At 34.0% G+C, this 15,105-nt stretch overlaps 2 protein-coding genes across 4 annotated transcripts in view; one reads left to right on the top strand and one right to left on the bottom strand.

The window, feature by feature from the left end:
• The window catches only part of LOC149966743 (uncharacterized), a 36,943-nt gene extending 31,926 nt beyond the window's left edge, over window positions 1–5,017 (top strand). For all 3 annotated transcript variants that reach the window (XM_090172337.1, XM_090172353.1, XM_090172345.1), the window contains 3 exons: window positions 2,380–2,660; window positions 3,950–4,307; window positions 4,832–5,017. In XM_090172337.1, the coding sequence (XP_090028463.1) occupies window positions 2,380–2,660; window positions 3,950–4,307; window positions 4,832–4,930 (738 nt within the window). In that variant the 3' untranslated portion in view covers window positions 4,931–5,017. The remainder of the gene's footprint in view (window positions 1–2,379; window positions 2,661–3,949; window positions 4,308–4,831) is intronic.
• A 3,996-nt stretch (window positions 5,018–9,013) lies between these two features.
• Window positions 9,014–12,735, bottom strand: LOC149966742 (uncharacterized). Its single transcript, XM_090154158.1, has 3 exons — window positions 12,330–12,735; window positions 12,102–12,269; window positions 9,014–10,883 (listed from the first exon to the last, which is right to left on the bottom strand). Exons 1-3 carry the CDS (start codon window positions 12,544–12,546, stop codon window positions 9,034–9,036), a joined length of 2,235 nt encoding a protein of 744 aa, XP_090010284.1. The 5' UTR covers window positions 12,547–12,735; the 3' UTR covers window positions 9,014–9,033.
• Between the last annotated feature and the right edge of the window lie 2,370 nt (window positions 12,736–15,105).

Here is a 15,105-nt window from a genome sequence, read left to right as displayed (position 1 = left end):
TGTTTTTACAGTTATCTATATCGACCTGTCAAAAGCGTTTGACACGGTACGCCATGATCTATTAATTAAATCTTTATGGAAAAATGGAATCAGTGGCAAAGTGCTACAATGGCTAATTTCATATCTTAGTGACAGAACTCAAATAGTCACTAATAATGGTCATGTGTCTTCTCAATTGAAAATAAAACATGGAGTCCCTCAGGGAAGTGTTATGGGCCCTCTTCTATTTAATAACTACACCTCTGACCTACATGCATATCTCCCAAATGGACATCAAATGAATATGCGGATGACAGTGGTATAGTGATTACCTCATTGGACTTAACAGAATTAATATCAAAGGCTGAGGATGACATTGAAGGACTAAATTCTGGGCTAGTATCTAAGGGGCTCTTTCTAAATAGGACAAAAACCAACTTTATGATTTTATCCCCAAACCGAACTACGAAAAAAGAGGCTATACAATCTATATGTAATAATACTATAAATAGAACTTCCTCATTCAGGTATCTAGGAATATGGTTTGATGAAGATTTATCCTGGGAACAACATATTGAATATCTTGCAAAGAAAATAAAAAACTGACTAAGGTTATTAAGACCTTTTCAAAATTATACAACTATAGACACATTGAGGCTACTATATACGGCCTTAATTAAACCCCTTTTTACTTATGGTAATATTTTTTATAACCAAGCTTAATCAACAAAAGTATCTAAATTAAATAATGTACTAAAACTAGCCATAAAATTAATAGCAAAGAAACCAAATATTCATCTTTAACTGATTCACGAGAAATTGCTTGTATCAACGATCTACAATATATGACTATATGTATGAATTTCTATTACTTAGGTATAAAATAAAATGGAATAGAGTCCCTCCCTATATCTTACAATGGTTCCCCATAATTGATCAAGGACCTTATACTAAGGGTCAGAAAAATAACTTTTATGTCTAAAAGTATAAGAAATTCAATGAAAAAAATGTAAAAATGAAGGGCATTCAGACATGGAATCAAGTGCCAAATGAACTTAAATCAATTGTCTCTATAAATATGTTTAAAAGTCAAATTAAGATATACAGGGTGTTATGGTTAAGAGTACCGAAACTTTCTATATGCATTCTTTGGGTCTCTATGAGTAAAAAATGGGGTAGTTTTTTGGGAGCCCATATCTCTGAAACGAAGCACTTTAGGACCCATGTTTATTAGACATTTTTTACTCATAAGAGACCCATAGAATGCATATAGAAAGTTTCGGTACTCTTAGCCGTAACACCCTGTATATTAATTCAATGAAAACTAGATAGTAGAATTGTAATGCTAATTTTAAAATTTTAGCGGAGAAATTCTGTTGATGTATTAATTTAATTTAATAAGTCTGACCCTTTGGTAAATAAGAGACTTCTCTTAATAGGTATATCGTATAAAGAAACATTTTATTGTTATTATTATTATTATTATAAATTTCAATAACTTATTTATAAATATAATATATACAATGAGCATCAAAAAAAGAGGTAAGCTACAATACATGGAATTGTCCAGGCGGTCACTCAAGCTGTCAGAGCTGTCACTTAAGTTGTCAGAGATGTCAATCAGTTGTCACTTGTCAAAAAATTAAGTACAGGATAAGAGGGGTAGAAATTCGCTCTGGTCTCGGTCTTTAAACACGATCTATGCATAATTGTTTGTAGTAGGAACATTAAAAAATTATCCTTTAGAAATCAGGAACTTGACAACACTGGCCATTTAGCCAAATATTAGTTTCAGGAGCCAATATAGGTATTATTGTCTTATGGGTCCACATCTGGTGAAACTTTATAATATAATAATTTATGAAAAGGTAAAATAGAATATTATAACTTCCCCCAAACCCCTTTTTAAAAACGCTTGGAATAATCGTTGGGCCTTCTACTGACATAATATCTATTTTCTAAATGTGGACTCATACCACCAATATTTATTTAGCAGATACCAACTTAAACCATTTGTATTACAGATTTATTTTTATCCAATTTTGGCACAGTGTTTTTACAAATTCTAAAACTGAATATATTTAACCTAGGATTTAGTTAATCTAGCTATGATCAAATTTTTTGCAATATTACATACATTAATACTTTATTTACATAGATCTTTTATTTTGTATGCAACAAAATCAATTTCAATTACGTTGTTACTGGTTGAATAATGCATACTGAACCAAATACCCTAATTTATACACAATATTTATTAATATAACTTATCACAAATTATACTTAAGCTTCTAAACTTTCATCAATTTCTTTTATAACTTTTTAATTTACTTTTAACATTGAACCAAGTGGGGAATTTTCTAAACATTGAAATAATCTTGATTGGATTTTTGTGGTTAGGATGAAATGCAGAAAGAGCTGGAACTCATTGAGCAAGAGAATACAGAATTAGCTAAAGCTATCATTGACAATCCAGAAAAGTACGAAAATGAAATTGATGAAATAAAGGAAAAGATATCTATCGTTAAACTGCAGATCAACCACAAGAAAGTTGAAGATGCAGAAATTGAAAACAAATATATAGTTACCGCTGCCAAGAATGCTCCATTGTCTTTTACTTCTACATTGCCAAAAACAATTGATCAGTTCAATCTTCTTCAAACAGAAGTTACAAGTGTGAGGTAAGTCTTGGCAATAATGGTGAAAGCTAATGCAGTTTTACGAATAAGATTTAGCTATTGGGACATGCGAATCTGTTTCTTGAAGACCAAAAATACCATTCGGATTAAAATTCTATTTTGCAACTAAATGTTTATTAATCAGTTTCAGAAAGAAATATTTGATTCTATTGATTTTCAATATCATTTTTGGGTAGATTATGGTTATAAACGTGTTACCTCCCAAACCTCTTCGAGGTCCCGAATAATTTGACTTTCCTACCGTTTTTAAGTGAACAAAATTTGTCTTATGCTGTGTGTCTGATTCGAGTCCAGTGATCAATTTCTGCAAATGAAACTATGCAACAAAGAAATTCAAGAAAGGAATAAAACTCTTTTATTTCAGAAACTATTTTGGAAAATTACTAAGGCAAAGCAGAATATATCAATTTCACTACTGGCTAAATTTTAGTGTTAGTTATCTTCCCAAATTGCACTAGTTGATGTTGATTCTACTAGTTTCACTAGGTTAATTAAGCACTCCTGTGGTATTTGGATTTGTTCTACCATCTTGATATTGTCAGGGGTGATGTATAGTATGACTAAGTAAATTATCCTAATTAATTTGCCTTAAATTAATTAGTTTTAGCTTCCATCAGTATAGATATACCATAAAACTCAAATTCTCAAATGATTAAACTTTTTTGAATTTCCAAATAAATTAGATAGAATTTTCAGCAGTCCCTACCACTTTTAAGCTAGACACTAGCTAAGGAGGGAATGCCGGATTGGTTGATATTTGAGCATGCATAGACCAATTTTTGCCAGTCACTGAGAATCAGAAAACTAAATATGATTCCATGTGGCGCTATCTAAGTAAACTTGCCATTATTTTATGTAAATTAAAGCTTGACCAAATGCTCGTTTCACGGTAAATTTAGCTATAAATTGGAATTCGTTAAATTAAAACGTAAATTAATAAATTAATCATCATAGGCGTGGCCATTGAAGTTCCGAAGTGGTGAGGCTGCAGCCATGCGGACAATAAATATTCCCCTTTGATTTCCTACCCCGCAATTCACAGAAACCTTCCGAAGCTAGGAAGCTGTTGGAATTTATTTTACCTTCTATTGAAACATTCTGCAAGCTATTAAAAAACTGTAGAAATTCAATCCCATTTAGATATGAAAAATTTGAGCATGCATTAAGTTTTTTTACTTAAAACCAAAATTTGGGTTGGATGAATTTCCAAAATATTGTCATGGGATATGATTAAATATATTTCAATATCTTATTATATCTTTATTTTATAGAGGCCATTATGAAACGCAGAAATCACATATTGCTACAAGAATTGCAACTGAAAACACAATTAAAGATCAAACAAAAACACATGCAAGATTGAAAGAAGAAAAGGTAGCTTTTTCCACTTCCATGGAAAAACAAAGAATGCAAATAGTAGAAGCCATTAAAGATAAACAGGCTGAACTAGAAGAACTTCAGAAGGCGGCCTCGAGGAAACTTTCTCAGAATAGAGTTCAGATTACAACCAGGAAGAATCTCTCAACAAATAAAGAAACTGAAACTTTGAAACGATTTAAAGAATATGAAGCAAAAATCAAAAAGCTTATTGCGCAAGATCAAATGCTACAAGATAAATCTCAAGAATTTGTAAGTATTAATTTTTTCTACTTGTGTAGACATGTTAAAAGAATGAGCTAGTATAAAATTATACTATAATTTATTCAACCTTAACCATAAATCAGTGACAAACTTTAATGTTCTTCCTATGTTAAATGGCTAAATTACAAATGGTTTCATCACAAATTTTTGTTAACATTTTGAAAAGGGTAACTAAACTATACTTCATTGTTCTTTTACTTCAATTTTTGTCATTAAGTTTTAAAAACTAGAAAAACCTGGTGGGAAAACGGCAAAAACTGATTTTTTTCCACCCAAGTTACACCTGTAAAACACTTTGGACAGGGTTGACAAGTTTATAAAACCATAGTAAATTTGACAATTGCAAATTAACGTAGTGCCACCTTCCCTTGGATGCCCCTAAGCTTATTCTTATTTTGGCTAGTGGTTAATCTAGCCCTGTGAACATATCATTATAGATGTACAGTAATGTTATATATAATATTAAACCAAACAAAAATTATAGTTTATTTACACTCTTGTATGATTTCTAGAAAGAAAAAGAAGTTATCAAAATGGAACAACTTCGGAAGGCTGTGGAAGAGGAAAAGAAACACCTTTACAATATGATGAACAAATATTGTAACGACTAACATAGGTTACATTTTAATTGTATTTTAAATATTTCATTTTTATAAGTTTTATTAAAAAATAAACCCAATATGTTATTTGATCATTAACCTTAGAACTTAATAGTATAAGAGGTGCATTTGAAGCAGAAACATTACCACTTGATCCCTATCCCAGGTCAGTAAAATTACATCCATTACTTCTCATTCCACTTCACATAAATGATCTCATTCCCACTTCCAAGGAAGGCAAACAATAGAAATAAAATATCATTATACTGGAAAGCATTCGCATAACCTTTCCACAAATAGTTAACCAAACCAGTCTAGGTTTTAAATTCATTCTACATCTTCGGGTTTGTAATAGAGAATCTCATTAAAATTTTAGTTGGCAAGTGGTTTCCACCCAGCTTATATTTGGAAATCAAGAATGTATTTAGGTAGCTACCTAATTGTATGGAATAACATCAGCCTATGGGCATACTTCATTCAAATAGAAGGACATTGACGTAGAGTTCTATACACCCATTGATGTTTGAATTTTGCATCTTGCATTACTAAAACGCTCAAAAATCGAGGAATCTATCAAAGAGTGCACACAATACTCGTTATAAAGTCAGATTCAGCTTTAATTATGCATTAGTCTCATAGCAAAAGATTCAAAGAACAAAACCAACATAGACATAAATAATGGTAAAAATTTGTCTACTTGAAATATTTTAAGTAGAAGAGATTTAACGCCCATTTAATTTGATGGAAGTATTAGTACATTATCCAGGTTTAATATATTAGATGAAATATTACTTAGCTTCATGAAACTAAAGTGTTTAATAATTGTAATATAAACAGTAGCATTGGTAGAAATTCGTTAAGGGGGAGCGAGATTTTTGAAATTTCAGAAGGGGTTGATATTTAGTACAACGAAGCTACTCCCAAGGCCTTAACCCAGAAGCCACTCATCTGTCTACACCACAAAATAAATATATGTATTTACCATAGAGATAGCAAATAAGTAGAGGCCCAGACAGGGGGAAAAAAGAGCTGCGTTATAGGGAAGAAGCACGTAGCGCCACCACACCATTCTGGAGGAACTAGAAATCGTTGCCTGAAAGCAAAATCCACGTAACTATATACGCAAGTCTTAAGAAGTTACGTGGATTTTGCTTTCAGGCAACGAAATAGGCGTGAGAAACTAACTACAGCTTTTGAAAGCCAAACTTTTTAGTCTCTAAGGAAGTTTCAACTTGTAATAGGCTTTATTATCATATATGAAGTAAATTTTTTTGAAGTTTGAAATATTACTTGTTTTACATACAATTTTGAATGAATTATAATAATTTAATTAGAGTACTTATGTAATTTAAATAAATCTGAAAATAGTTGAAGCTTGGGAAGATCCAAATTGTATTTTCCCTTGAGATTTAACAAAACTGGGAGAAAAGTATACAATTTTAAGGGTTTAATAATATTAGTGATATCGGTATATACAAAAACAACTTTATAGCAGACTTACAAGATTTGGTCCAACTTCAATAGAACTGTTTATATTTTTACACCAAACTGGATTGAAGAATAAAAAATCAGCAATACCCTCGGTTACTACGAAGCTTTGCCATGACAGTTCATTTTTATTCTCCGAAAGCATACGATTTCTTGAGAAAACACCTTTGTTTACCACATCCCAGCCCTCTACAAGAATGGATAAACAAAATCGTTCCAAGTTTTAACTACATTAAAAATGTGAGTGACAAATCAGATCATCAACTTTTAATAGCATTATCTATTGATGAAACGTCAATCAAGAAAGATACTGAATGGCCAGGAAATGAATTTTCCAGATTCGTAAATTCAAGCCCTTGTATTTATGGCTGTGGCTATCAACGGCCATTGGAAAGTCCCCATAGGATACTTGTAAATATAAGATTAAGAAAAATCAGCAGATACACAATAATATAGTCAAAAGAAGCAGTTCGAAGAAAACTTACCACTATAATCCTTTTCCAAGGACAATTTTGTATGCAATGCCAGTCTATCAGATATATATTATTATGATTGATAATTGTATTTAATCAAGGATACTGTATTTTAAAATACAGTATCCTGGTTTTTTCTCTTGAAGTATCGACGTTGTTTACATTCTGCAATGACGTCGTAGAGCCCAGCTGGTTGCCACAAAGGGAGTTTAGTTTCTTAGATGGCCGTTTGTGGCGCCACTTATTTCTTCCCTATAACGCATAGCTCGTGAAGGGGGCTAGCAACGCGGAACAAACCCTCAGATTTCATTGGGCCTCTACTTATTTTCTATCTCTATGGTATTTACTGTAGGTCTGTCTAAAATAAAATAAAAGTGCTGAAGTACCTCAATTCATTCTACAGGGTGTTAACTAAAAAACGATACAGGGCCAATAACTCAGTGTTTTAGCTTAGAATTTGAATTTTTCAGGACACATAGAACATGCAAAGTCATTTAAAATTTATCTCCAGAACCATTAGATACAAAGTTTGTTTAAATTATAAAAGGGTTTCCTGTGACATTTTAGGTATAAATAGCCTTAATACCACCTAATTTGCCCAATAACAAGTCTAAGGAATTGAGGCAAAACAGGAAGGTCATAATGAAAAAAAAATTTACCAGACAACAGGTTGTAAGGCTATTAAAGGGACTTTCAAGGGAGAGCTGTGGGAGGGGTGGGTTTAAGTACATTTAAAATACGTTATTCAGCCGCCATTCGTTGCATTTACAAAGTTACACTCTGATGATGTTTCAGTAATGTTTGTTGAATCAACTTCCGACCCCTCACACCTCCCTTGAAGGTCCCTTTAACTCGAAAAGTACTTATGCTAGAGTATAAAAATTTGTTAAACATACTCATCTAGTAGGTAGTCTTTAGAATTTGCAAACTCTGACATTCAACTCATGATTTAAGGTCATTCAATGTTTATCTTGAGAAACAATGGATTTAGATAAATGGTTCCAATTTAGAAAATGTGTAAATTTAAATTTTAAGTCTAAATGTCTTTAAACACCATGATGAAAACCTTTTAACAGTTGACTCTCTTTACTCCTGCTTTTCAGGTGTAAAAAGTGTAGCCCCAATACTTTGATCGTGGCTGTGTAGGGTAATTATCTCCACCAGAACACGCAAATAGTTTAATTTAGCGTAAAGTATCCACCCATTAAGCCACGTAGCAGCCAACACAAGCTGGTAAACTGTTAGATTTTCGTTGATAACTCTGAAAGTGTCTGCTTTGTAGGCCTTAGCAGGCTAAAATCCAGCAGTTTATGAGCTTCTCATGCTACGTGGTTCTATATAAACTGTAAAGGCGTAAAGGCTAATTAGTGAGTTGAAGCAAACTTTCTAGAATAAATTAGTAGATTTATAACATCTATATCATATTTTTCATCAATGAGTGAAGGGCCAATGTGCTATTTAAATCTCGATTTTCGCATGCCTAGTGTTCCCACTGTCAATCGGAATGTAAGGCTACACTTTGGTCTTCCTGGCAAATTCTTTCTATATCTATCACCTTGCTTCCAGGGTATAGGGTACATTGCACGCCCCCCATGAAAAATTCCAGGGGTACGAAGTATGTATTTGTAATCCTCTTTGAAATTTCTAAAACGAACATTAAACGCTACATTTTAGTCATAATATTTCACCTAAAACTGCATTTAGAAATAATAATTTAAGTCAAACAGCACTTCAATAAAAATGTACACCAGATTTCAATAAACTTTTTATTGCATATTTCTGTATTTCCCAATATTTCCACCTTTTCTTACAGATTTTTGGAGTTTTTAAATATTCAATATATTTCTTTGGTTTCCTATGGCTTCATATTTCCAATATTTCTTGTGAAATTCTGGATTTTACACTCAAAATATTTATCGTTTTTCAAGATTTACAATTTCTATAATTTCCTCAAATATTTTTTTGGATTTCTCTCTACTTGTGGTTAGCCCCTTGATTTGACCATGTTTTCCCATAAACTTACAATACACAGGCTCATAACGGGATAATAACAGGCCAGAGATATGCAGCACCCAGTATAAGCTTGGATTTGTTATTTTTTTTTGCTCTAATAACATATTGACAAAGAGGAAACTTTACATCGGTAAAAATAATTTATTTTTCTTTAACAACAGACTGATGACACAAATTTGATAATGCACAAACAACCATAAGGATTTTACTCAGGGGAGGTACTGAATCATCGGAACCCACATTTAGATACTCTGTGGGGATCCTGGAGTGTACTATTGCAAATCTTTGCAGGGTTTGTCGTATAATCCTATCAATATGCATTCTTAAGTTCAAAAATTTTCTTGTAACATCTTTATCATGTGGTTCCAATTTTTTTGAAAAATTTAAGTTTTTTACTGATGCACTAAATAGTCCCAATGATTTGTCGATATTGAAGCCTCTGCCTGCAAGAATAACATCACCGGGTAAAAGTTTATCAAGCAGTCCTGATTTTTCTGTTAATAATTCGTCACTCGAATGTTCAATATATCCTTCAGAGACAAAACATATACTTCCCTGTGGCGTAATCCCAATAACAAACTTAACTGTACTGCCTACACCACTTTGCCTTAGCGAGCTTGAATTTGAAGGCTTCTCTACTAACACCTCAAAACAATCTACTATTACAGGAAATTCATTATTAAATGTATTTTTAAATATGGTAGGCATAGTGGACCAGGATGATTCTCGTTCTGGCCACACAACATAAGACGTAAAATGTTGGTAGAATACAGTTAAACAGCTATAAAACAAACGCCCAACAGTGGTCTCTGAAATATCAAAGCGATACGCTAAATCCTTGTTGCTAACTGCCATTTTGATTTTCATCATGGTTAAGGCACATTGCTGGAATGGACTAATAATAGACTTTTTAGGTAAATGAGGTTCTGCCTTTTGACATATTTCGTCTAACATTGCAAAAGTTAAAAGTCCAGTAAAATATCTAACTTTTTCATCACTGTCAAAGTACAATTTAGAATACTGCCTCTTGCTCAGAAGTCTTTCAATGCTTCCTAGTTTAGACTTTGAATTACTTACTTCTTCCCTCAAGGAATGGATTTCACTATTTGCTTCAGATAATCGAGTGTTCATTTCCAATATTAAATCCTGAGCTGCTTTTAATTTTAATTGACTAGCTTCTAATTCAAAAGTTTCACATACTCTAAATAAAGTCTGAGCACTTCTTTCAACACAGTTTATAGTGAAAGTAGTTTGAATGTTTTTGTCAGAAGTTTTGCTAGTTGAAGCAATGCTTGGTTTTATTGTTTTGTCATTATTTTCCAGAATTTTTAATTCATCTGTTTGTATATTATCATCTGCATGTTTTTGACTCGAATTTTTTAGCTTGGGTTGAAATTTACTTGGCATAATTTTGTTAGATGTATGCACCCACGAAGGATCACTATGGCTATTGGTTAATGCTGGATATTCTGGTATTTTCTTAGTTTTAATACTAGCAGCCACATTATGTTTATCTAAAGCCCTTACTTCACTGCTGTTAATCATAGGAAATTCAACCATCGCATTTAATTCACTATCATGGATCACGGGAAGATAAATCCTTTTTTGTAGATCATTGGTGTTAATTACTGGGAGATCTATCGACCCAAATTTTTTATTATGACACTCCTTTGTTAGATCTGTTATGGTTTCTGTAGCTGGAAGCATATTTGAAACATTCTCAAAATTATGTTTAAAAGTTTCGTAATCAAGGTCAGGAGTAATAAAGTCAGTTTCGCAATCTAAGTCTTCACATATTTCCATTTTAATGAATGTTGTTTCACTCCTCTCGCAATTGGACTTGCCATCTGCTGACTGATCATTTGCCGTAGTATTTTCACTCTCCTCCATTCTTTTACCAGTACTAATAATATGTTCGACATTATCTTGAGATTTTTGCAATGAGGTATTTGTTAACTTCTCAGGATTCATCTGATCACCTTCTGGCATCCCTGTTATTTTTAAAAATTTCTTGATTAAAAATTTTGATTTAGAAAAAGCATTGCTATAATATCACTTAATTTCATGGTATTATTTGTGCTTATCAGTTGTAACATAAGTTTATAATATACTAGCTCTATAAAAGTTAGAATCGTACATAGGCTGTGTGTTAACAGCGATTTCTGCCAAGACGTCAAAGTCGCCATCTGATGGCAAAAAATTAAATTATGAGATTGCCTGTGAAATCCAGTTTTTCGTAACTATTTAAATAGTAAATAATTTTTAAATCAAGAAAAAAGTTTTAAACATTATTAACATTACAGAAAGTGTCACATCATATTCAGAGTTCATACTTTTTGCAAACCAATTTCCCTGATTTTCCTAGGTGCAAGGGCACCTAATGTTATAAGTTAATATTAAACCAGTTTTTATTTAGGTTATGTCGCAAACACTTACTTACGAGGAGTGTACCCGAGGTGTAAATCACCGATTTTGATGAAACTCGGGGGGTATGTAGACCTTGAGGTAACATGAATTTTCACCAAGGGAAAAGTTACGCTGGGCTTCCGTTTTGCTATGGCAACCGAAAATGTTTTTGACAACATAAAATGAAAAAATCTACATTTAAAAAAGCATGGGATTTTCTCGGTTTCACAAATTTTTGAAAACCCAAAAAAAAATAAAAAAATTAAATTTCAACTAAAATGCTAAATTTTAACAATTTTTGGTGAAATGCATCAACTAACCTCGCTGTGAAACCGAGAAAATCCCATCCTTTTTTAAATGTAGATTTTTTGCATTTTAAGTTTTCAAAAACATTTTCGGTTGCCATAGCAAAACGGAAGCCCAGCGTAACTTTTCCCTTGGTGAAAATTCATTTTACCTCAAGGTCTACATACCCCCCCCCCCCCCCCCCCCGAGTTTCATAAAAATCAGTGATTTACACCTCGGGTACACTCCTCGTTAGTGTAACTCTCCAAGTCATCGCTAACTTAATTTAACCAATCTTTTCATGAAGAAGTTTCAACCTTGCATTTTTTGCCAAAACATGCCAGAGGTAAAGGGTTACTCAATTCATAAGTGACATTTAAACTAAATTGGTGACATATTATTATGTCATAATTTGTCGTTATTGCATAAGTTAAATAAGTAAACTAACGTGTACCCAAATAATGCCGAATCCCCTATTTTCTACTGCTTATTTCTTAAACAAAATGTCAAAGCTTCACCTTGAATACATGTAGAGTCTGTGTTCTCAAATCTTTTATGTCTTTGTAGGTGGTCTTTCAAAGATGAACCCTTCCGTTTTCTTTCATCCTTCAATTCTGTTAACTCTCCTCTTAAATACCTTGAAGGGAGCCAGTCTGGGTTGGTTGTGTCATATAATGCCGATGGCTCTAGATATTTTTTAAATTTTTATTATGATCTCAGTAACTAGTAAACATCTTCACCCTTACTTCCAGATAAAAAATGTTTTGAACATATCCTCATATTTTCCGAATACGATTCGGGACTAAGTTTTAAACATTGAAGCCATTTATGATTTCTTTCCATCGAAAGTTCCTCTGTTTTTTCACCCTGATTCTTCACAACACAAGGGATCCTGAAAAATCCCATCTTTTCCCCAATACTAAATTTACTTTTACACTCCTTTATACTACAAGTTCTAACCATTTCCAAACAGTTACTAAGTCCCCTAAATGTTATAAACGTTGACACTCCCGCCAAAAAGGCAGAGGATAATTGTAATTTTTTTTAAATGTATTTCAAATATTTCAAAAGACGGACAGTCTAAAAGATTTTAGCAACCCACAAGAGTTCAAGAAGTTTAACCAAACAAACACCTTTTTTGTCCAAATCATGAATGCATATTACGCATTTCCATGAAAATAACTATGAGCTCAATTCCATAATTTTCCATTGGCCGCACATTTAGTGATTTAATAGATTTCTTCGGTAAAGTAGGCTATACGAAAACATAACAACTATTCAGGCAGAACTACCGAAGAAAATTAATTATTTTTTCCACTATTTCGACAAGTTTTTTCCATAAAGTAAAATTGCCTTCTTGTTTTAATGGCAGGCGGTTACTTTTAAAAGCATATTTAAAAAAAGTTATAAAGTTTGACACGCGCAGTCACATTAATTTTTTTCTCGCGCCGTTTTTCAAATTTGGATTTGAATTTCACTGTTTTTAAGAGTTAGGCTTAGCTAATCTATATATTTAGGACTTCTTTTAACCACCACCGCAAAACAACGGAACTGATATGCCTAACTCCGGTCTCTCCTCTACTCGCACAAAGCGGGATCATTTGGATTCCGCCCTTGACTGGATCAGCTGTGGTTCGTGCAACAGATGGGAACTGTTTGAAAACTCGCCTCTGTACGGTAAAATTACCTTTGATGCGGTAGAATGATAACACAGATTTTGTTTGCACGTTCTGCAAAATCTCTGAGAACCAGAATCTCATCCAAAACGACCTTTCTCAACTCCGTGACGAAGTTACTTCTCTTCGTAACCATGACCTATCCATCGATGCTAAGCTTATATCTCTGGAAAACTCTGTGCAATCCACGAAAGCTGAGATTTCCGGCTTTGAATCCATGGTTCAAAACCTTGAATCTGCTTTGACCGATCTAAACGACTCACATAAAACAAAACTGAACCTTCTGTCTGATCAAATTACCACTGAAACGACTGCTGTAAAGGCCGACCTGATTGCAAGGCATGACATTCTTGCTGGAAAAATAGATTCCCAAGCAACTACAGTAGCCAACGATGTCTTTGCACAGCTTGATTCGGCACTGCAAAAATGGGAATCTGAGTATATCTATAATATGAAGAACTTGGTGAATGTTTCCACTATTGCCGATGATGTCTTCAGTAAACTTGATCCTCGTCTTCAACGTGAATCAGCACATTTGGCTTCAATTGATGCCAAAGTGCAAGCCGTGGAAGACAATTATCACGAACAGTTACGGAAAAATAACGTGCTCTTGCTAAATGTACCTGAGGATTCGAATTTTGCTGAAGATACTTCAGGTCGTGCAACTGTTGCGGATTTGCTGTACAATTGCGGGCTTCCGCAATACATTAAGTACTTCCGACTTCCACGGGACCGTCCCTCTGTTTCGGGTCGCCCTAGGCCTTTTAAGGTGCTCTTCAGCAATGGTCACCAAAAATCGACATTCGTTCAATACATATCTTCTCTTCGTCAAGATCCTATCTTCGATCTGCAGACCCGCCCTGATCGCACCAAAGCTCAACAGCAACTCTACTCTACAGCTGTCAGTGAACTCCAACACCGCCTTCAAAACGGGGAACACAATCTTAAGATTTGGAAGTGCAAGGTTGTATCTACCACTACCCCGAATTTACAAGCAAACAGTGGAGCTTCGCCTCGTCAACCACGGAATAATAATGAGTCCAGTCACGTCACTCGCCACACCGGCGTGGTTCCCAAAACTCGACCACCTCTTCGGGAAACTAATTACCAGCTTCCACCGGGTCCTCAATGGTACCCATCACAGCAATTCCAACAAATGACATTCCCCCCTCACAACCTGCACCTGCAACTCTTCAACAGCATCACTTCGGGTCAAACCTTTCACCTAACTTTTTGCCCCTTGGACATCATCATCAAGCAAACGCCTGCGGCTCGTCTTACCCACAGGAGCAATTTCATCAGTCTCAACAGTATTGACAACTCACAATATTACAGACATTCCTTCAGGCATCTTCACAAAATACTCTTACCTCACATTTGCCGTTTCAAACTCACGCAACATTCCAGCAAGCACTTCACAACACAAAAAAATCTCCTCGCTTGCAAGCAACGGTTCTTCACAGTTTTTACTTTCTACAACTAACCTTCCTACAACTAGTTCCAAACCTCCAAATTGTCTCTTGCTCAATGCACGGAGTCTTCGTTCGCGCGAACGACGTGATGAACTATCTTTATTAGCCACTTCACTTAATTCCGTCGTTTTATTTGTTACTGAGACATGGTGGGACCCCACCATTGTCGATGCTGAGCTAAATATTCCATATTTCACACTCACTCGCTGTGATCGTCTTAAAAACACTTCTGGTGGCGGTGTTGCAATCTACATATCCAATTCTTTTTCATCGGCTCCTGCTTTATGTGGTCTCCTCACTACTAACTGTGATACCTGTATTGCTAAACCTTATAATGGATTGGACTTTTCTGCCGTGGAACTATGTTTAAATAA

The sequence above is a fragment of the Leiobunum rupestre genome, chromosome 1, assembly GCF_980474605.1.
Source record: "Leiobunum rupestre chromosome 1, qqLeiRupe1.1.hap1, whole genome shotgun sequence".
Taxonomy (NCBI): Eukaryota; Metazoa; Arthropoda; class Arachnida; order Opiliones; family Sclerosomatidae; genus Leiobunum; species Leiobunum rupestre.
Note: the sequence above shows the minus strand (reverse complement) of the source record. Positions and strands in the feature narration are given on the sequence as shown.

Excerpts from the sequence above, each read along its gene's own strand:
- LOC149966742 (XM_090154158.1), bottom strand. The coding sequence starts at position 12,546 with ATGGTTAGAACTTGTAGTATAAAGGAGTGTAAAAGTAAATTTAGTATT. Across the intron at positions 12,270-12,329 it reads AAAACATTTTTTATCTGGAA|AGCCATCGGCATTATATGAC; the intron begins GTAAGGGTGAAG and ends AAAAATATCTAG. Across the intron at positions 10,884-12,101 it reads AGACTCTACATGTATTCAAG|GGATGCCAGAAGGTGATCAG; the intron begins GTGAAGCTTTGA and ends TAAAAATAACAG.